The sequence below is a fragment of the Equus quagga genome, chromosome 4, assembly GCF_021613505.1.
Source record: "Equus quagga isolate Etosha38 chromosome 4, UCLA_HA_Equagga_1.0, whole genome shotgun sequence".
Classification (NCBI taxonomy): Eukaryota; Metazoa; Chordata; class Mammalia; order Perissodactyla; family Equidae; genus Equus; species Equus quagga.
The window spans coordinates 116,608,155-116,629,424 of record NC_060270.1 but is presented as its reverse complement, the minus strand read 5'-3'; the positions used below and the strand labels follow the sequence as shown (position 1 = coordinate 116,629,424).

The 21,270-nt window shown below is 38.0% G+C and overlaps 1 protein-coding gene across 1 annotated transcript in view; it reads left to right on the top strand.

The window, feature by feature from the left end:
* PDE11A (phosphodiesterase 11A) overlaps nt 1-21,270 on the top strand; it is a 385,868-nt gene that overhangs the window by 48,303 nt on the left and 316,295 nt on the right. The window contains exon 2 of the mRNA XM_046659861.1: nt 15,538-15,696. Within this exon, the coding sequence (XP_046515817.1) occupies nt 15,538-15,696 (159 nt within the window). The remainder of the gene's footprint in view (nt 1-15,537; nt 15,697-21,270) is intronic.

Below are 21,270 nucleotides of genomic sequence, written 5' to 3'. Positions count from 1 at the left end.
AGCCACACATATAAACATATGCATATATGTGTGTGTGAATAAATGTATATAGTTAATCATAAGAGTAATATTTCAAATAAATAAGAAAATTATGGATTATTACATTAGTTACATATTTGGAAAAGATGAGTAAGATACTTATCTCCCATTATACATCAAAATTAACTTTAAGCAGAATAAGGAATTAAATATACTCATCTCTTGATGAATTACAAAAGTAGGACAGAAGGTTTACCCAAATCCTACCAAGACACATTTCTTATTTGAACCTAAAATACTAGGAGAAAAACAAGTTTGAGTATTATTATAGTCAATATTATGAGAATGTGTATATTCCACATATTATCAAGTAAATCCTACATTTGCACTCAGAAAATTCAATGGCTTTTCGAGTGTTGGCCTTCTTTTCCACCAAACCTTTAACCAAAGCAGCCAATAAAAGTACGATTAATTCCATTTCTTTCATTTGTTCTATTTCAGTTAAGATTCTTATCAGAAGTGTAAATGGTCAAAAGTTTTCAGTAGAAGAATGAATAATGATGTGGTAAACAACAAACTAAATCATCCTTTACTTTACTTGAAAATTATATTAAAACTTTATTTAAAAAGTTGAAAGAGGAGAATAAAGTAATAAAAGAATGGAAGAAATATAACTGAAGATTTGTCTGATCTCATGAGGGGAAAGTCTTTCAACTCGTAACCAAAGGAAAGAAGCACAGGGGCCAGCCCCGGTGGCCTAGTGGTTAAGTTTGGGGTGCTCTGCTTCAGCAGCCTGGGTTCGGTTGCTGGGTGTGGACCTACACCACTTGTCAGTGGCCATGCTGTGGCGGCAGCCCAGATACAAAATAGAGGAAGATTGTCACAGATGTTAGCTCAGGGTGCATCTTCCTCAGCAAAAAAAAGAAGGAAGCATAGAGCCACCCCTGATAGCCTAGTGATTAAAGTTCAGTACTTACCACTTCAGTACCCCAGGTTCACTTCCCAGTAGCAGAACCACACCACCTGTCTGTCAGTTGCCATGCTGTGGCAATGGTTCACATAGCAGAACTCAGATGACTTAAAACTAGAATATACAGCTATGTACTTGGGCTTTGGAGAGGAAAAAAAAAAAAGGAAAAAAAGACGAAGATTGGCAACAGATGTTAGCCCAGGCTGAATCTTCCCCTGGAAAAAAAAAAAAAAAGAAGGAAACATAGAGGAAAGGACTGGTAGATTTGATTAATAAATACTTTAAATTTCAGTACCTCAAAAATCATACAAACATTGATTTAAAAAAACTCTCAATAAGATGAGTATAAAATTCTCAACATAATATAGGCCATATATGACAAACTCACAGCCAACATCACACTCAATGGTGAAAAACTGAAAGCTATTTCTCGAAGAAAAGGAACAAGACAAGGATGTCCAGTCTTGCCATTCTTACTCAACTTAGTATCAGAAGTCCTAGCCAGAGCAATTAGGCAAGAAAAAGAAATAAAAGGTATCCAAATTGGAAAGGAAGAAGTAAAACTGTCACTATTTGTGGATGACATGATTACACATGTATAAAACTCTAAAGAATCCACCAGAAAACTATTAGAAATAACTAACAAATACAGTAAAGTTGTGGGATATAAAATCAACATACAAAAATCATTTGCATTTCTATCCACTAAGAACAAACTAGCAGAAAGGGAAATCAAGAATACAATCCCATTTACAATTACAACAAAAAGAATAAATTTAACCAAGGAGATGAAAGACCTGTACACTGAAAACTGTAAGACACTGTTGAAAGAAATTGAAGAAGACATAAAGAAATGGAAAGATATTCTGTGCTCATGGACTGGAAGAATTAACATAGTTAAAATGTCCACATTACCTGAAAAGACTCCAGAAATCTACTGATTCAATGCAATCCCAATCAGTATCCCAATGACATTTTTCATGGAAATAGAACAAACAATCCTAAATTTTATGTGGAACAATGAAAGACCCCAAATAGACAAAGCAATCCTGAGAAAAAAGAACAAAGCTGTAGGTATCACACTCCCTGATATCAAAATATACTTCAAAGCTGTAGTAATGAAAACAGCATGGTACTGGCAGAAAACACACAGATCAAAGGAACAGAATTAAAAGCCCAAAAATAAACCCACACATCTATGGACAGTTAATCTTTGACAAAGGAGCCCAGAACATACCATAGTCAAGTTAGTGTTTTTGTTTCCTTTGGATGTATTCCCAGAACTGGAATTGCTGGATCATATGATAGTTCTATTTTTAATTTTTTGTGGATCCTCCATACTGTTTTCTTTACTGGCTGCACCAATTTACAATCCCACCAATAGTGCACAAGCGTTCCCTTTTCTCCACATCCACACCAGCATTTGTTATCTCTTGTCTTTGGATGATGGTAATTGTAATGGGTTTGAGGTGATATCTCATTGTGGTTTTGATTTGCATTTCCCCGATGATCAGTGACGTTGAGCGTCTTTTCATGTATCTGTTCACCTTTTACATATCTTCTTTGGGGAAATGTCTGTTCAGGTCCTTTGCTCATTTTTAAATTGGGTTAATTGGGTTTTTTGCTATTGTATTGTATGAATTATTCATATATTTTGGATATTAACCTCTTATCAGATAAGGTATGCAAATTTTTTTCCATTCCATAAGTTTTCTTTTCACTTTGTTGATGTTTTCTTTTGTTGTGCAGAAGCTTTTTAGTTTTATGTGGTCCCATTTGTTTATTTTTGGTTTTGTTGCTTGTGCTTTAGGTGCCATAACCAAAAAATCATTACCAAGACCCATGTCAAAGAGTTTATTCTTATGTTTTCTTCTAGGAGTTTCATAGTTTTAGGTCCTACATTTCAGTCTTTACTCCATTTTGAGATAATTTTTGTGAGTGATGTAAGATATGGGGTCAGTTTAATTCTTTTACTTGTGAATAACCAGTTATCCCAGCACCATTTATTGAAAAGAATGTCTTCTCTCCATTAGGTATCCTTGGCTCCCTTGTCAAATATTAGTTGACCATATATGCTGGGTTTACTCTTGGGCTCTTGATTCTGTTCCATTGGTCTGTTTGTCAATTTTTATGTCAGTATCATACTACTTTGATGAGTATAGCTTTATAGTGTAACTTGAAGTCAGGAAGTGCAATTCTTCCTGTTTTGTTCTTCTTTCTCAGGATTTCTTTGGCTGTTTGGGGTCTTTTGTGGATCCATATAAATTTTACGAGTGTTTTTTCTACTCAGTGAAAAATGCCTTTGGAATCTTGATGGGGATTGCCTTATTTCTGTTGAATAGAATGTTGATTATACTGACGTTTCAACAATATGAATTCTTCTAACCCATGAACACAAGATACTTTTCCATTTATTTGTGTCTTCTTCGATTTCTTTCATCAATGTCTTCAGAATAGAGATCTTTTACCTCCTGAGTTAAATTTGTTCATAAGTACTTTAATGTTTTTGATGCTATTGTAAATGGGATTGATTTCTTTATTTCTTTTTCAGAAAATTTGTTGTTACTGTATAGAAATGCTACTGATTTTGTATAATAATTTTGTATCCTGCAACTTTATTGAATTCATTGATTAGATCTAACAGTTATTTGGTTGAGTTGTTAGGATTTTCTCTATATAAAGTCATGTCACCTGCAAATAGTGACAGTTTTACTTCTTCCTTTCTAATTCTGACACATTTTCTTTCTTTTTCTTGCCTGATTGCTCTAGGTAGGACCTCTAGTACTATGTTGAATAAGACTGGTGAACTTCAGCACCCTTGTCTTGTTACTGATCTTAGAGGAAAAGCTTTCAACCTTTCACAACTTTTTTTTATTTTGGTTACATTGGATTATAACATTATATAGCTTTTGGATGTACATTGTAATATGTTTTGAATTCTGTATAGATTACATCATGTTCACCACCCAAAAACTAATTATAGTCCATCACCACACGTGAGCCTAATCACTCCTTTTGCCCTCCCCCCTTCCGCTTCCCCTGTGGTAACCACCAATTCAGTCTCTGTTGCTATGTATTTGTTTGTCATTGTGTTTATCTTCTACTTATGAGTGAGATCATATGGTATTTGACTTTCTCCCTCTGACTTATTTCACTTAGCATAATACCCTCAAGATGCATCCATGTTGTCACAAATGGCCGGATTTCACCATTTCTTATGGCTGAGTAGTATTCCTTTGCGTATATATACCACATCTTCTTTATCCATTCGTCCCTTGATGGGCATCTAGGTTGCTTCCAAGTCTTGGCTATTGTGAATAATGCTGCAATGAACATAGGGGTGCATGTATCTTTATGCATTTGTGTTTTCAAGTTCTTCGGATAAATACCCAGCAATGGAATAGCTGGATCATATGGTAGATCTATCCTTAATTTTCTGAGGATACTCCATACTGCTTTCCATAGTGGCTGCACCAGTTTGCACTGCCACCAGCAGTGAACAAGGGTTCCCTTCCCTCCACACCCTCTCCAACACTTCTTGTTTCCTGTCTTGTTACTTATAGCCATTCTGACTGGAGTGAGGTGATACCTCATTGTAGTTTTGATTTGCATTTCCCTGATTGCTAATGATGTTGAACATCTTTTCATATGCCTGTTGGCCATCCATATATCTTCTTTGGGCAAATCTCTGTTCAGATCTTTTGCCCCATTTTTAATTGGGTTGTTGGTTTTTTTGTTGTTGAGGTGTATGAGTTCTTTGTATATTTTTGGTATTAACCCCTTATCTGATATATGGTTTGCAAATATCTTCTCCCAATTGTTAGGTTGTCTTTTCATTTTGTTGATGGTTTCCTTTGCTGTGCAGAAGCTTTTTAGTTTGATATAATCCCGTGTGTTCCTTTTTTTTGTTTGTTTCCCTTGCCCGGTCAGACATGGTCCTATCCTCTAGGTCACTGATTCTTTCTTCTGCATGGTCAAGTATACTTTGAAGCTCTCTATTGAATTCTTCAGTTCAGTTATTGTATTTTTCAACTCTAGGATTTCTGTTTGTTTTTTTTTTTGCTGGTTGCTATTTCCTTGTTGAACTTCTCATTTTGTTCATGCATTGTTCTCCTAATTTTGTTTAGTTTTCTATTTGTGCTTTCTTGTAGTTCACTAAGCTTCTGTAAGAGTATTATTCTGAATTCTTTGTCTGGCAGTTCATAAATCTCAATTTCTTTAGGGTCAGTTACTGGAGCTTTATTAGCTTCCTTTGGTGGTGTCATGTTTATCTGATGTTTTTGTGATCTTTGATTCCTTACATTGCTATCTGTGCATTTGAGTAATTCGGTTCCTCTTTCAGAATTTACAGGTTTGCTTTGGCAGAGATAGTTCTTAACCAGTCAGCTTAGTTTGGGCTTCTGGGCGTGTCTGCTAGTAATGTCCTTGGGCAGGTGGGGCCTGATATTATGGTCTATTTTGGCGTGAGACAACTGTTTGAACTCTGAGGATGGGGATGATGGAGGTGTGCAACTGGCTCAGAAAAGTTGGATAGGACTGCTGGCTTGGTTCCCTACTCAAGTGAAGCTGTAGGATGGGCTCCACAGGTGCCAAGATTCTCTGGCCAGGCTTTCTAGATGGTTGGGACTGGGTACTATATGCACTGCTAGATGGGGCTATGAATTAGGGGCTATGAATTAGCTTCCCTGCCCTGGAAGGGCAGCAGGACGGAAGACAGGGCCTGTATAGCTCATTCTTTGGGGAGCCAAATCAGGCCAGAGTGTGCACTGAATTCCTTGGTTAGGTGAGGCCACCAGTTTTGCTCTGCAGACAGGGGAAACCAGAGGCTGTGCTCTCTGTTCAAGTGCCACTGCACGTAGGATGTTGAATGGGCTATGCAGCTTCCCATGTTAGGTTCCCTGGCTGGACAGGCTGAAGGCTGTATTCGGTAATGAACAGGGCTACAAATTAGATTCCCTGCCCAGATACAGTGGAAGAAGCAGCTCTAAAGCCAGTAAAGCTCTTTGTTTGTTGTCTTAACTCAAGACAATTTGTGGACCTGCACCCCAAATTCCCTGACCAAAGAGTGCCACTGACTTTGCTCTGCAAATTATTGGCTCCACTTTCCCACCTCTTGGCTCGAGTGCTGCTTGGTTGCACAGCTTCCAGGAGTTGTCACCAGCTCTTCTGGTCAGATGAGGCCAAAAGACATTTTCCATAGTGGGTGGGGCTATGTCATAGTTCCCTTGCCAGATGGGAGGGGGAGGGGCCGCTCCAGGCTACTCTCAATTTCCCAAACAGGCTTTCAGGTTGGGAGGGACTGGGAGCTACCCTTAGCCTTGGCTATGAATTAATCTTCCTGCCTATGCATAGCATGGAAACTTTTCCACACCCATTACTGGCTTTGCTCTGAGGGTGATCAGCTCTGCTTACCCACCTCTCAGCTTGAGTGCTGCTGGGCTGCACTGCTTCCAGGAGTTGTCACCAGCCCTTCTGGTCAGATGGGGCCAGAAAACACACTCCACAGTGGATGGGGCTATGATTCAACTCCTTGCCCAGGCATGGGCAAACCATGCTTTAGGGCCAGCAAAACTCCTCATTTGAGAATCCAAATCATGCAGATCTGCACCCCAATGAGTTCCCTGGTCAGAGTGCGCCCCCAACTTGGTTCCGCAGATGAGCAAAGCTGCTGGTTGGGATTACTACTTGAGCACTGCAGGTATGAACTTGGTCTGCCGAGATCCATGTGCAGGTTGTTGCAAGCCCCTCCCCCTTCCCCTTCTCCATCACAGTCAGATTCACAGTGGTTGAGCCCCACAGATTCCCCTGCAATCCTCATGGTGCAAGATCAGAGTAGGGCCTCCCACAAGGTGACCCTGAATGCTGGGGGAAGCTGGTTGTCCTCCTTGGGTTCTGTTTTCCTACTGGAGGAACCAGAGGCTTAGGGGAGACCTCGCCACATGGTGCTGTGCTGGTTTAGGGGAGGAGCAATGTGATCAATGAGTAGCCACTTCTCTTATCCTTCTAATGCGGTCTGTCTTGGTATCTGAGGTGCAAGGGGGTGCTTCAGCCTCACCCCTGTGTTTAGGATTCTCTCAGTGATGTCTTGTTCTTAAATAGTTGTTAGTTGTTCCTCTTGTGAGGGAGAGTGAAGTAAGGAATGATGTATGTTGCTGTCTTGGTCAAAAGCAATTTTCTTTTAAGCTTCAGACAGTTTGGCAGTCTATTGGTTTAAATTTTAATAGCTTATTCATTTTATATATTATATTTCCATTAGCTTCTCTATGTTTCAACTCCATAAAGCATTTGAAAGAGAATGTGGGTGAAACGTGGGACTGAACTTTGTCTCCAAACCTTCCTGTGTTGGGAATGGATAGTAGGGTGGTGGGGAATGTATGCAGGCCTGGTCTGTTAAGCCTTTGTGGAAAGTGAATAGAAAACATAACAAAATAAAACAAAAGCTAACAAGCAGATTTGTCTTGAAATATCTAAAGCAGTGGTTTATAATCTGTTTCCCTCAGACACCTAGAGGCCTTGGATATATTCAGGGACCTCTAATGCATTGGTCCTTAACCTTGACCAACAGCCAGAAGTCAGATCCCCTGCTCAGTCCCTGCTCCCACCAATTATGATTCAATTGGTCAGAGGGGAGCTAGGGCATCAGTGCTTACCTAAAGCTCCCAAGTGATTCCAGTGTTGGCAAGGTCTATTCCTGTGAATACCTAACAGTTTCTATAGATGGAAGAAATACCATATGTGCACACATATCTTCTATCACCTTTTTTCTATAATTTATGGACACAATAACTCAGATACAAATTCATTAAACATTTCAAGGAATTAATAGGGGCTTTTTGTATTTAAACGTTTCCTCATCTGTATGTTCTAAAAGCATAATTACCATCGTGTGTGTGTTCTCAGACTTGACAAGTTTGATCATCTCAGCTCTGAAGAACCCAAGGTGGAGTTGAGATTGTGGTTAAAAAATCACCCTTATAGGTTAAATGGTGGTTAAGACTAGTTCTTGGCTTAATCATGAACACTGGAAAATTTTACTATAAAGTGTTGGAGAGAGAAGCCTTGTATACAGAAGGGATAAAAGAGATCTAATATGACCCTTCCTTGCCATGAGTCTGAGACCTGGATAAGATTCTTAACTCTGGCTCCTGCCTTGGGAAGCTTTGAGTGATTTCTCTGAGAAAGTGAAAAGAAGAGGGGATGGATTGTCTTTTGCTTTGAGGCTTCTTATGTGCCTCCAAAATATGTCTCTTTGGAGCTGGCTGGGATTCTCAAGGGCAGTGAACATAGCTCTTTTATCAAAGACCTGAAAGCTCAGACTGCAGAAGCTCGTTCTTCTGCAGCCTTAGTGGACCTTGCAAGTGGGACCCATTTTCTGTGACATCACATGCTACTCAGGAACTTGCAGATGAGGCTGCAAGTGCAAGATCCTGAGTCAAAAAGGTATCCAATTACTGATCTCCATGTAGCAGGTATAGGTCAGTTCCATTGCTAAAAAGTAAAAATTGCTTTTGGCCTTATCACTTTGACTTTTTAAATATTAAAAATTATAGCTGAGTGTCACGTGCAAAAAATAGGTCTGCACAAAAGGCGCTGAGAAGATCCCTGCACTTCTCAAAAGCACTTATACTTAAAATATCTGAGATAGGAAAAATATTATGACATAAAAATACTTCAAGCAAGAAGAGTCTACCACAATCATAAGAAACTCATTCCAGATTTTAACAACCTTATTAAAGAAGCCTTTACTTTATTAGAAATCTTTCCTGTTGTAGATCATTTCTTGTTCTTTTGTCCTAAGGGAGATGAATAAAAATTGGATACTATTCTCCATGTGATATTTCATTATAGACCTAGAGGCATTTGTTAGTTTCCTATTCAAGTTTCCATTTTCAGCAATAAATAGACCCAATGTTTCTACCTTCTTTTTTTTTTTTTTTTTTTTTTGAGGAAGATCAGCCCTGAGCTAACTACTGCCAATCTTCCTCTTTTTGCTGAGGAAGACTGGCCCTGAGCTAACATCCATGCCCATCTTCCTCTATTTTATATGTGGGATGCCTACCACAGCATGGCTTTTTGACAAGCGGTGCCACGTCCGCACCTGGGATCTGAACTAGCGAATGCCAGGCCTCCGAGAAGCAAAACATGTGAACTTAACCGCTGCACCACCGGGCCGGCCCCTCTACCTTCTTATTGGTACTATTTGCTCTTTACCTGGCCTTCTGTGAAGCTTTGCTGATGAGTGTGGTGAACTCCTGAAGACCTCAGGTTAAAAGTTACTGAGCAGAGTCCCTCATCTTTACCTAAACAGTCTCTATTTACCAGTCCAAGTCTTTTTCCTGAAATTTAAAAAATATATAAACGGAGGCCGACCCCACGGCCTACAGGTTAAGTTCAGTGCACCTTACTTTGGCGGCCTGGGTTCAGTTCCTGGGCACAGACCTACACTAATCATTAGCGGCCACGCTGTGGCAGCAACCCACATACACAAAATAGAGGAAGATTGGCACGTATATTAGCTCAGGGAAAATCTTCCTCAAGCAATAAGAGGAAGATTGACAACAGGTGTTAGCTCAGGGCGAGTCTTCCTTGGCAAAAAAAAATATATATATATATATATATTATGATATATAAGAGAGAGATATATATATATCAAACTACTTGTGGGGCAGCACCACCATGTGAATGGCCTGTAGTCAATTAAAGCTAAAAATGTGCACAAGGCAACCCCTATTCCCTGTCACAGGATCTGTCCCTCCCTGTGTTCCTCACTCAGCGAATCACCCTACCACTCACCCAGGTACCTGCACCAGATACATGGGCTCCTTTTTGATTTTTCTAACTTTCACAGCCTTTCATCAAATTAATCAACAAGTCTGATTGACTCTAGTTCCTAAATATCTTTCAACTCAGTCCATTTCTCATCACCCCTACCACCACTAACCACCATGTCAGTCCAGAGATGGTTTGTCTCTCATCTGGATCTCTTGCTTCCAATCCATTCTTTACACGTAACCCAGAGTGCTCTTTCTAAAATGGAGAATCAGTCATATTAAACTCCCACCCCCTTCTTAAAGCCCTCTAGTGACCTCCCTTCCTCTGTGATAAATTTCCAGTTCTAAACCTGGTCACTAGGCACCCCTTCATCAGCCTCCAGCTGGTCTTTCCTGTCCCATCTCTGACTCTTCCCTTGAAAGCCATCTTCAGCTTCTTTCATTTCCTCAAATTCACAAGCTTTCTATTGCCTCTGGGTTTTAGATACTATTCCTTCTTCCTTGGACACTGATCTTTTGAATATCAGCTTAAACATTTCACTTTCTTTGGGAGACTTTTTCTGACCTTCGACTAAATGTGGCCCCGGCTTTATGCCCTGTGTTTCTCCTACTATTATGCTCATTTGTGGTCATTACTTGACTAGCAAAATATATTGTTTGCTATCTTCTGTTTTTAAACTTTTCTTCCCTCTGTAGCATTAGAGTAATATATCCTTTTATCTCGTTATTTTCTTAGCTTTCTTCATCTCCTACAATTAATTTATACCTCAATTTTGGGCTCAGCTTTCTTCACTTTTTAAATTGGAAAATTAATCTAAAGATTAGGAAATGTGCAATTGTATCAGCTCTTCTGATCTCCCATTAGATTATATTAAGTTTTGGATTATATGAAGTTTTGAGTTAATTTTTGAGAATTATCCCATAAGTAGTGTAATAAAGACTTGGACAAAGCATGTTTTAAGATGTGTTGTTTTTAAAAAACTACTAAGACTTAATGAAATAAATCTTCCCAGCTTTTAAATTGGAAGATTAACATTTACACATGTATCAGCATAATTATTTTTTCTCCTCAAGTTATAAGTTTATCAGGTGGTGTAGAGAGCTGGAGAGATGGTGGGGAGGGTTTATAACATTTTTGTGCACCTTGGTCATGCTGAAGCATCTCTGCGTCTAGTTTTCATGTGGCTTTGGATATTTTGGCAATGAATACCCCGCAGTCTTGGAGTTCGTCTACTCAGAGTTGGTCTGTGGTGGATGAGGCCCTTCTCCAGAGATGCAGACCCTCACAAGGTAAGAACAGACAGGCTGTGCTTAACATGGTCCACACCACTGATAGGCAATCACCAGAATACGTGCTGACCTCCTTATTTTTTCCCATTCTAAGGCTTTCCCTATCAGAAAAATGTTATTGATCTCACTAGTGGCCTAAGTCTTTATCATTTAGGACAATTTAAGTCTTTATCATAAGGACATTTAAATCTTTATCATTTAGGACAATTGTTCTATGTTTGAAGCACCTGTGAACATTTAAAGAATACTAATGCCTAATATTGATTGATTCAATTTGAGATGGGGAGGAGGCCGGGCGCTGATATTTTGAAAACCTTCTCAGGTAGTTCTCACATGCAGCCAGAGTGGAGAACCACTGATTTAGGCCACAGGATGTGCCTCACCTTGCTTAATAAACTGATTTATCAACTTTTTGACTTTCTTTATATGTCGACTTTTGCTTCATTTCCATCTCCCTCATTCCAGTAAATGGCTCTTCCATCCATACAGTTTCTCAAACTGAAACCTGAGATTCTTTCTTAAGTCCTCCATCCCCAACCAATCCTTCAGAAAGTACTGTAGACATAACTTCCAACATATCTGTCTGCTTCTCCTCACCTCCGCTGCCTTTCTCTTAACCCAGACTATCCTCTCACCTTACCTGGACCACTGAAATTTCCTAACTGGTTTCTCCTGTTCCAATCCTGCATCATCTTCTGCAAAGTTCTTATTTTTTAAAAAGTGATCTTAAACTTTTCATTATAAAATATTTCAAACATTTAGACAAGAATAAGCCATTAAAGTTTATAAAATCTTAACATTGTAGTATATTTAATTCACAGTTGTTTTTTTTAAAGAAGGAAAACTTTGTTGTTAGAGTTGATGGCATCTCAGTATACCTCTCCTTAATGCCATTTTCTCCTATCCTTCCCACAGGTAGCTATAAATTTAGAGTTTATTATTCCCATGCATGCTCTATACTTTTTGCTACATATTTGAATCCATACATAATATTTAGTATTGTTTTTAAATATTGGTAGTATTATATAGATGGTATCAGATTGCAGCTTGTTTGTTTCACTTAACGTGTTTTTTATATTTGTTCATGTTAATACAAGTAGCTTTAGTTTATTCATTTTAATTATTGTACAGTATGCTATCAAAATAGGTCATAATTTATTTTTCTGTTGATCAACATTCAAATGATTTTCAGTTTTTTCTTTTCATAATTGATGTTGCAGTAAACATTTGTATATCTGTCTTCTGTACATGTGCAAAGTGTCTCTAAATATATGCCAAGGAGTGAAATGTGAGGCCTTAGGACCTTTTCAACTTTTCTACATTTTGCGTGATTGCAGCACAATTTCTAAAAAAAAAATCCTATTACTCAAAAACATATTATGGAACACCTACAATATGCCAGTATGAAGCAGTAAACAAGAGAGACAAAATCTCTGCTCTCTCAGATCCTCTATATTAGTAGGAAGAGAACAAGTAAACAAATAAGATGGTTTCAGAGAATGCTAAGTGCTGAGTAATGAATCATATCATCCTTCTGCTTCAGGATCTTCAGTGATTTTCCATTGCGTTTAGGATTAATATAACTCCTGTCCAGGCCTATAAGACTTGGCACCATCTGCTCCCTGCCTCCTTCTTGCATTCTACCTTTGGCTTCCTATGCTCTCACCACATTGACCTTTGAGTTTTTGGAACTTACTAAGCTTTTTCCTGCTTCAGGACCTTCACATGTATTGTTCCAGCTTCCTGGAAAGTTTTTCCCACCATTCTTTGACTGGCCAATTCTTACTCATGATTCAAGTCACAGCTTACGTGTCCTGTTTTCAGAGAGACTTTCCTTGATCACCATAAAAATAGATCCCTACTTTTAAGTTTCTCTCATGAAACCTTGTTATTTTCCTCAATGTCACTTAGCACAAGACATGGTTATACATTTATATGTCATCTGCCTCACCTATCAGATGGCAGGTTCCGTGAAGCTTCCTGTTATATCTCCCAGCCCACAACCTGACACATAATGGTTCCTCAGTGAATTTAAAAAAAAATCAATACAAATTCATGTTATTCTGAAAGTTTGGCTATGGGCTCATTTTGAGCAGGAGATCTGGTTTTGTTTGGGTTTGATTTCCCTTTCTCCTGTGGGGCTCTCCCCTCCCTAACTATGGATTTCAGAGCCTCCAAAGCTCTAGATCAAGGTAGACAGCAGTGCTTTGGTCTTGTTTTGTAAGCTTCTTTAAGAAGGGGTCTGGGGGCATTTGACGAAGCCTCATTTCAGGCCCTGGCTTGAAGCAGCGAGCCTGGATCCAGTTTATCATCTTCCCTGGGACATATTTAGTCACTGTTACCCTTTCAGGAGCCAGTCTTTCCTCTCTCTCTCTCTCTCTCCCTCTCCCCTTCCTCCCTTCCTTCCTTCTTTCTCTTTCTTTTTTCTTTCTTACCACTTGAAAGTAAGTTGAAGGTGTTATGAAATTTCACCCCAAAATACTCTAGCATGTATATCCTAAAAATAAGAACGTTCTCCAACATAGTTGCAGTACAGTCACGCGCCACATAATGACATTTTGGTCAATGACAGAACGCATATACGACAGTGGTCGCTTAAGATTATAATGGAGCTGAAGAATTCCTATTACCTAGTGATGTCATAGCCACCATAACATCCTAGTGCAACATATTACTCATGTGTTTGAGGTGATACTGGTATAAACAAACCTACCGCCTGTCAGTCATATAGAATAAGGATATAAAGAAAGAAAACATTTCTGTACAGCTGTACAATGTGTCTGTGTTTTAAGCAAAGTGTTATTACAACAGAGTCAAAAAGTTTAAAAAAATTTAAAAGTTTGTAAAGTAAAAATATCACAATAAGCTAAGATTATTGTTGAAAAAGAAGTTTTTTAAGAATAAGTTTAGTGTAGCCTAAGTGTACAGCATTTATAAAGTCGACAGCAGTGTCCAGTAGTGTCCTAGGCCTTCACACTCACTCAGCACTCACTCACTGACTCCCCCACAGCCACTTCCAGTCCTGCCAGCTCCATTCATGGTAAGTGCCCTGTACAGGTATACAATTTTTTATCTTTTATATCATACTTTTACTGTGTCTTTTCTATGTTTCGATACTCAAATATTTACCATTGTGTTATAATTTCCTACAGTATTCAGTACACATCATGCTGTATAGGTTTGTAGTCCAGGAGCAATAGGTTATACCATCTAGCTAGGTGTGTAGTAGGCTACACCGTCTAGGTTTGTCTAAGTACACTCTATGATGTTTGCACAACAACGAAATTGCCTAACGATGCACTTCTCAGAACATATCCCTGTTGTTAAGCAACACACAACCGTGCCACTATTGTACCCAAGGAAATTTATATTGATACAATGATATTACCTAGCATAAAGTCCACGTTCAACTTTCTCTTAACTGTCTGCCCCAAAATTGCGTAAGAATTCCCAGTGAAGGATCATACATTTTATTTAGATTTCCAGTCTCTTCAGTCTTCTTTAAACCAACACAGCTCCCATGACTTTATTTTATTTTTATTTTTGTTTTTTTGTCTCTCATGATATTGAATCCTTGAAAAGTTCAGATCAGGCTTCTGATAGAATGACCAATAATCTAAATTTTTCTTACTTTTCTTTTCCTGAATGATCAGATTCATGCTGTACATTTGACAAGAACGCTCCCTATTCTTGGTGATGCTGTATGATTCTCATTGCATCACATCAGGAGGCACACAATTAATGGTGATGCTAAGTTTGATTACTTGCTTAAATGGTGTCTATCAGATCTCTTCATTTGAAGACATCACTTTCTCTTTGAATTTAATAAGGCATCTTTGGGGTGGCACTTTGAGATGATGTGAGTATCCTATTTAGCAACAACACTTCACCCAGTGATATTAGTATTTACTGATGATCCTTGCTTGAATCCATTTATTGGTAGTTGCAAAAAATAGATATTCTGTAATTTTATCATTCTTTCTACATTTTTTTAGCTAAATTCTATAAAGAAGCCTTTTATCTCTTCCCTCCCCACCACACTTTTTTTTAGAGTATTTTTAAGGTACCACTGTGGGCTCATAGGTTCTTTTTTCACAGGATCATTTTGACCAGAAGTAAAGTATTGCTTTTCTGCATATTTTTTATACTGCTTAATGTGTATTTATTATGTATTTTTCTTATATGATATGTCATAGCCAGTTGTCTATGTGAAATAACATATTCCAATAAATAGCATAATGTGGAGTTCCGCTAAAAACACTTGCCCCTTCCCCAATTTTGTTATGCTATTATAGACAGGTTTAAACTTTCTCTCTCCATTTACCATGGTTAACAACTATGGTGGTGATTTATTATCGTTTATGTTCCTTTGGTTAATTCAACATGAAATCAAATCTGTTATTGTTGTTTAAAAATCCGTGGGGTAAAGTTCCCAGTGATAAGTTATCATATGCAGAAATACGCTTCTGTCTCCTTCTCCCTGACGACAGTGTACTTGAGTTAATGCCCTCTCTGTCTTATTTTTAGGATAGAAGATTCAATGATGAAATTGACAAGCTAACTGGATACAAGACAAAATCACTATTGTGTATGCCTATCCGAAGCAGTGATGGTGAGATTATCGGTGTGGCTCAAGCGATAAATAAGATTCCTGAAGGTGCTCCATTTACTGAAGATGATGAAAAAGTAAGATTTCATGCCTTTCGTGACTTGTACGTTCCTTCTTGATTGATTGCTATTCTCCCTGAAAAGGAAAAGGAATTACGTGAACAACTGTTGGATTAGCCTATTCATGAATCACAGAGCTTTTTCTCATGTAATGCAAAATATAATGGGAGTTTTCTGATATTTCATAGAATGTTATATAATTGACAATAATTACTTTAAATTTTTTTTAGCTTACTTTTTATTGAAATCCTCAGTAGTATTCTTATTATTCTCTGGTCTTTATCTTCCTTATAAGTAAGCTTTTTAATTGAGGATCGCACCACCACCACGCATAGCCCAAGGGGAGATAGGAAAGTTACTGTTTCAGAAACTCAGCACTACTATGAAGAATTGTTTTCTCAGTTATTATATAAAAATCTCAATAAAATGAATGTTATTTAATTGTTATTCCAAATTGCTAATAAAAAGAACAGTATTTTTGTCCCTGAAGAGCAGTTGACCTTGGTAGAGGTGATGTACTTTTTGCTTTGAAATTTTCAGTTCTTTCACCAGTAGTTTATTCACCAGCTGTGTTAAAAGAAAGACTCATCAGAGACCTAAAGTTCTTGCTTCATGTTGAATAGGATCTGGTGGAATATTTATAAGATTTGTGGTAAAAGCAAATTTCAAGTTAGTTTGTTTAAGTTTGATGACTGCCTTACTCCTATTTGATTAAAAAAAGCACTTTATAATTTAACCTTCTGGATGTGGGGTTGCTATTTGCCAGTGCTAATTACTAATGCATGAAATTAATGCAAATTTTCTGGTACAAAAGGTCAATATAAAATATGATTATAAGGAAACAAGACTTTTAAGTGAAGAGAGTCCTTTATTGAGGTGATTTCTATAGTGGCATTTGAACAGCCTAAATCCCAAAACAGTTTTATAAACTCTTAGAGCATGATAGGACCTCAGATGATTTCTTACTAATTCTGTAACCAACCTCAAGGGATAAGGAACCACCACCTCATTTGAGTATTTCCTTGCTCCAAATGTTATATTTTTCTCCTCTGCAATTATCCCATGTGCCCACAGTAGCATTTTGTCTTCTAGCCTCTACAATTACCTCACCTAATTAAAAAAACCCAGTCTAGTCTCACTTCTTGGAAGAAGCCTTACCAGTTAGGGCAGGTAGATTGTGTTCACGCAGGCGACGCTTCATGGAGAGTATTTTATCTCAACTTCTGTATCTGGTTATTGTTCTTTCCTGCAAGGATTCTATATATATTGTAAACTAACAGGAGTGAAGAAAAAGTAAAGCAGAAAACAAAATCTGGAAATGGTTAATGGGAAAGAACAAGGTCTAGATACTTCCAAACAAGACACTGTGGCATAATGGCTGCATACAGGCCATATGATGAGTCTAACTGGGTTGAAATTCCATGTCTGCCATGGCCTTTGTAACCTAGGGCAAGTTTCTTAGCTTCTCTGTGCTCCAATTACCTCCCCTTAGAAGACAGATGATAATAATAATACTTATCTCATAGGGCCATAGGGGGATTAAATGAGAGAATACAAGGAAAGAACCTGGAAGAGTACCCAGCACACACTAAGTCCTCGTAAAAGATTAGCTTTTACTGACAGCATACTATGTGTGAGATACAGCAGGGTCTCAGTTGAAAAATTACCTCTGTATAATTTAAGTCCATAAGTTTTTACTAACCACTATCTATATCCCTGGTAACCTTCCACTGTTGGAGTTTCAACAATGAAATGGGGGATATACTTCTTTCTAAATTCACAGTTCTCTTGTGTGATTGTTAATGCACGTATTGTTTTACTTGGCTGTACAAGGTTAGGCTTATACTAATTTGTATTCTACTTTTTAGTGTAAAGTTATTTTTACACATATGTCCACATGTGAATGTAGTCTACCTTTGCCATTTTTAGGGATTATAAAGTTTTCTTCTTTTTCTTTTTTTACAGAACCTAGTTTGCTTAGTCATTGTCCTATTATATTACTGAACATTTGAGTTGTTTCCAGTTTTTCAGTAATACAAATAGCCCCTGTATGAGCATCTTGAACAAATTACCTTTTCCTTTTGTGTTATTTCCTTGGGGCATATTCCAAAGACTGAAATTACTGAGTCAAAGGGCAAGAAAAGTTTTATAGCTCTCATTCCAAGTTATCAGAGAGCTTTTGGGAATATTGAACCCATTGACAATGGTAGCAGCAGGCATAGACCTCTTTTCTCAGAACCCTGCCAACTTTGTTCAGTTCACATTTTAAAACTCAAATTAGTTTTCCTTTGTCTGCCAGGCAGGCTTCAGACAATCTCCTCCCACATTCACCAGAATAAATTCTAGCAACAGAAGTTTCAGTGTTACCTATAAGTAAGGAAAGAAGGAAGGGAAATGGAAGCCCAGTGGTTAGTGTTGAGTATGGGTCTCCGGATCAGACAGCCTCCAAGGCTGGTTCAAGTCTTTGCCCTGCTGCTGACTAGCTGAGTGGCCTTAAGCAGGTGGCTCAATCCCTCTTAGCCCCAGAACCTCCATGACAGGGTTGTTGTGAGGAGTAAAATGGATAATAGATGTAAAGGGCTTCGGGTAGCACTTATCAGTAAATGAGCTTCATGACATCTCACCGTCTATTTAACAGCCAAACTAAAATAATTTGAACTCTATTTGTTATTTTACTTTATATACATAACTGCTATGTCATCGTTCATATGGGTAGTGGTAAATTTATTGCACATTTTGCAATAATCGTATGTCCTGATATCCTAAAATGTCAACTTCTGGAGACTATTAGCTGTGTTATGTTTGGTATAATTCCAAAACATTTTGCAATATGAAAGTCAGTAAATTATTTGCCTGAGGTAAATTAAAAATTAAATGTGGCATATTCATTTCCGGGCTATTTCTTTATCTAATATAACTGTGTATAGGATCATATTGTGTTTCTTGAAAATTCTATACCTATGTCTCGGTGGCTATGGTGTACTATGTAATAGTTGAATAGTTGAGCCTGGAAAGGTCATCGAGTCCATTTCCTACCAACTCTGCCCTCATCCAATGCAGGAATCTTTACCTGACAGATGGTCAACCAGCCTCTGCCTGAAAACTTCCATTTTAATGACTTTAAAATCATCATGCTCTTTAAAGTTCTTGCATAATTAGCAATAATTTTATCAGCAGTAGTTAGAGCTTTGTGTGAAATATAGTCTGCCATATGCACATATTAATAATTTAAGTTACATACTGACAAATTCCTAGTTTGGTAATTCACATTGCAAGTGCACACAAAAGCAGACCATACCAAACTGAGGATTAGAATTTCCTGGTTCTCTTCATGTGTTTGTAGCAAATGTTCTCATTTTCAGTGATAGGTATAAGCTAACTGATTTAGGCTGTATGATTAGACTCCTTGCAACCAATTAATTTGTAAAGGGAGGTATTATTTTGTAAATAAAATAATGAGACCTGGATGGGAACAAACATTTATGATCTATTAAGATGTATGGGCACGCCAGAATGAAACCTGGGATACGGAAATGAGCGCAGACTCTTACATACCCTTCCCAGGTTGCATGTACCTCAGCCCCAAAGGAGCCATTTCTTATTGCAGTGTTGCATAAAGAATAATATGTCTATTGCAGTTACTTTCCAACAGCCAACATATAAACAGTTGTGGCTTGAAGTTCTTTAGCTAATCTCTATAGGGTTTCTTTAGCCTGTGGTCACCTGTCTTCAGCTAATAATTCAGAGTTTCAGCTACTCTGCTGAATATTCTTCATGTGGACATGTTCAGACTCCCTGCAAAGCTGGAATGCAGCCAATTGAGCTTGGCTGTCATGAGACTGGCCATGTTCCAGGAGCTTGTTATGGGTAACGCTGCCCTGCCAATTGATGTTGAGGATGGTGCATGGATAATGCTAATAAGTCTCACAGAAGCTGGAGTTTTGTTATTTGCAACAGGTCTGAGACTCACAACCAGATAACGGGGGGATTTGATAAGCTCTTGGCCTTACATCTTTAAGCTGTTCCTGATTGTGTGAAGGCTAATGTTTAGGATCCTGGTGAGATGTCAAGGGCACAAAAGGTATTAAAGTTCCTTTTTGTGAGGAGGAGGGATGTTGAGTACCTCATGCTGATAGGGTTGACAAATTGGTGGTCCCAGAAGACTGAATGCAGCTCACAGATGTGTGACTTGCATAGGATTTGACTGACATAGGATTAATTTTTTTTTTTAATTTGAAAGCCCTCAGACAGCTGAAAACTCTAGTTCTACCATAATAACCAATCCCCAAACAACTAGTCTGTTTAATAAAATCAGCTTAATAGGAGCAAAGATGGACAGGCTTCTTCTGTCATCTTCTGAAGAGTTAGTTTCTACACAAAGGTACTTTTCAAAAAGTAATTTAAAAAAAAAAAAGCTTGTTATGTATAAGGCTAGTGGTATTACAACAGCTCTGCCAGGCAAGTTTGTTTTCTGTTAACACTCCATTGTCTTTTAGATACTCAAATGCTAAACGAGCAGTGAATTAACTAATTGTAAGAAGTAGCCTTTGTGTTTACATCTCATTTTTTCCCCTTTTCTGGCTATATTGAAATTAAGTTAAATTTTCAAACCAGTTGCAATAAAATTATAATTAAAAATGAGTGTTTGGCAAAAAGATTTCAAAAGTCCTGGCAGATGGCTCATGATTTCAAATTACATTTGATCAATAAGATTTCAGTCCTGGAAAAATTTGGATTGAATCTTGTAACTCGTTCATTGTCATGCTTTATCTACATTTAAAATGTCTAGTCGCTGCACTATTTGCCTTTTAATGACTGTTACCCGGATCCCATTAATTGCTGTGAAACTACAAGAGCTTCAGAGACACATTTGTTCATGTTCTATGTGTTCCCTGGACTATAGCTGACTGAGAGGTTCAAAAACAAGTGAGATTTACAAGAAAACTGTTACCAACACAGTCCTGTCAGAACTCAGGTTAAAGACTCTTGCTTAGGCAGAGTCTAACTTTGGAGTTGGAAGGCCAGGCTGCCCGCCAGGGCCCAGCTTAGGGGGTAAGACTCAACAGAAATGCATCACTCTGCCCCTGCTTTGGTCCTGTGCTTCCCCTCCCACACCTTTACTTATATTCTTATCTAACTGCGCGAAGTTCTCCTCTTCTTCACCCTCTCTCAAGGCTGAAGTAAAATCCTGTCATCTCAGACTTAAGTAGGCACTATTCCAAAAGTGATTATTGTTTGTCCTTAACAGTGGTTCCTAATTTTTTATAGTTCAACATTTTTTTTCAGATGTCCCCAGTGATTGCAGTTGGATTTTGACTAACCATTCACTGAGAAAATATATAATGACCAAATATTCAAGAATTAAAAAAAAAAATCAATAACAGCAATGACAAAAATAAAGGGCAATACCTACATAGTGTGTTTTATGTTCCAGATGCAGATAATGCTTTGTATGCGTGCAGATTTTCAGGCCCCTGCCAAAAGTTCCAGTGTCCTCAGATGACTGATATGCTGGCATTTGTAATTTCCTGCTTCCTTAGCCTCTCTTTTTTTGTTTCTAAGAGTTACCAAGGAAATGATAAGTGTTTAGAT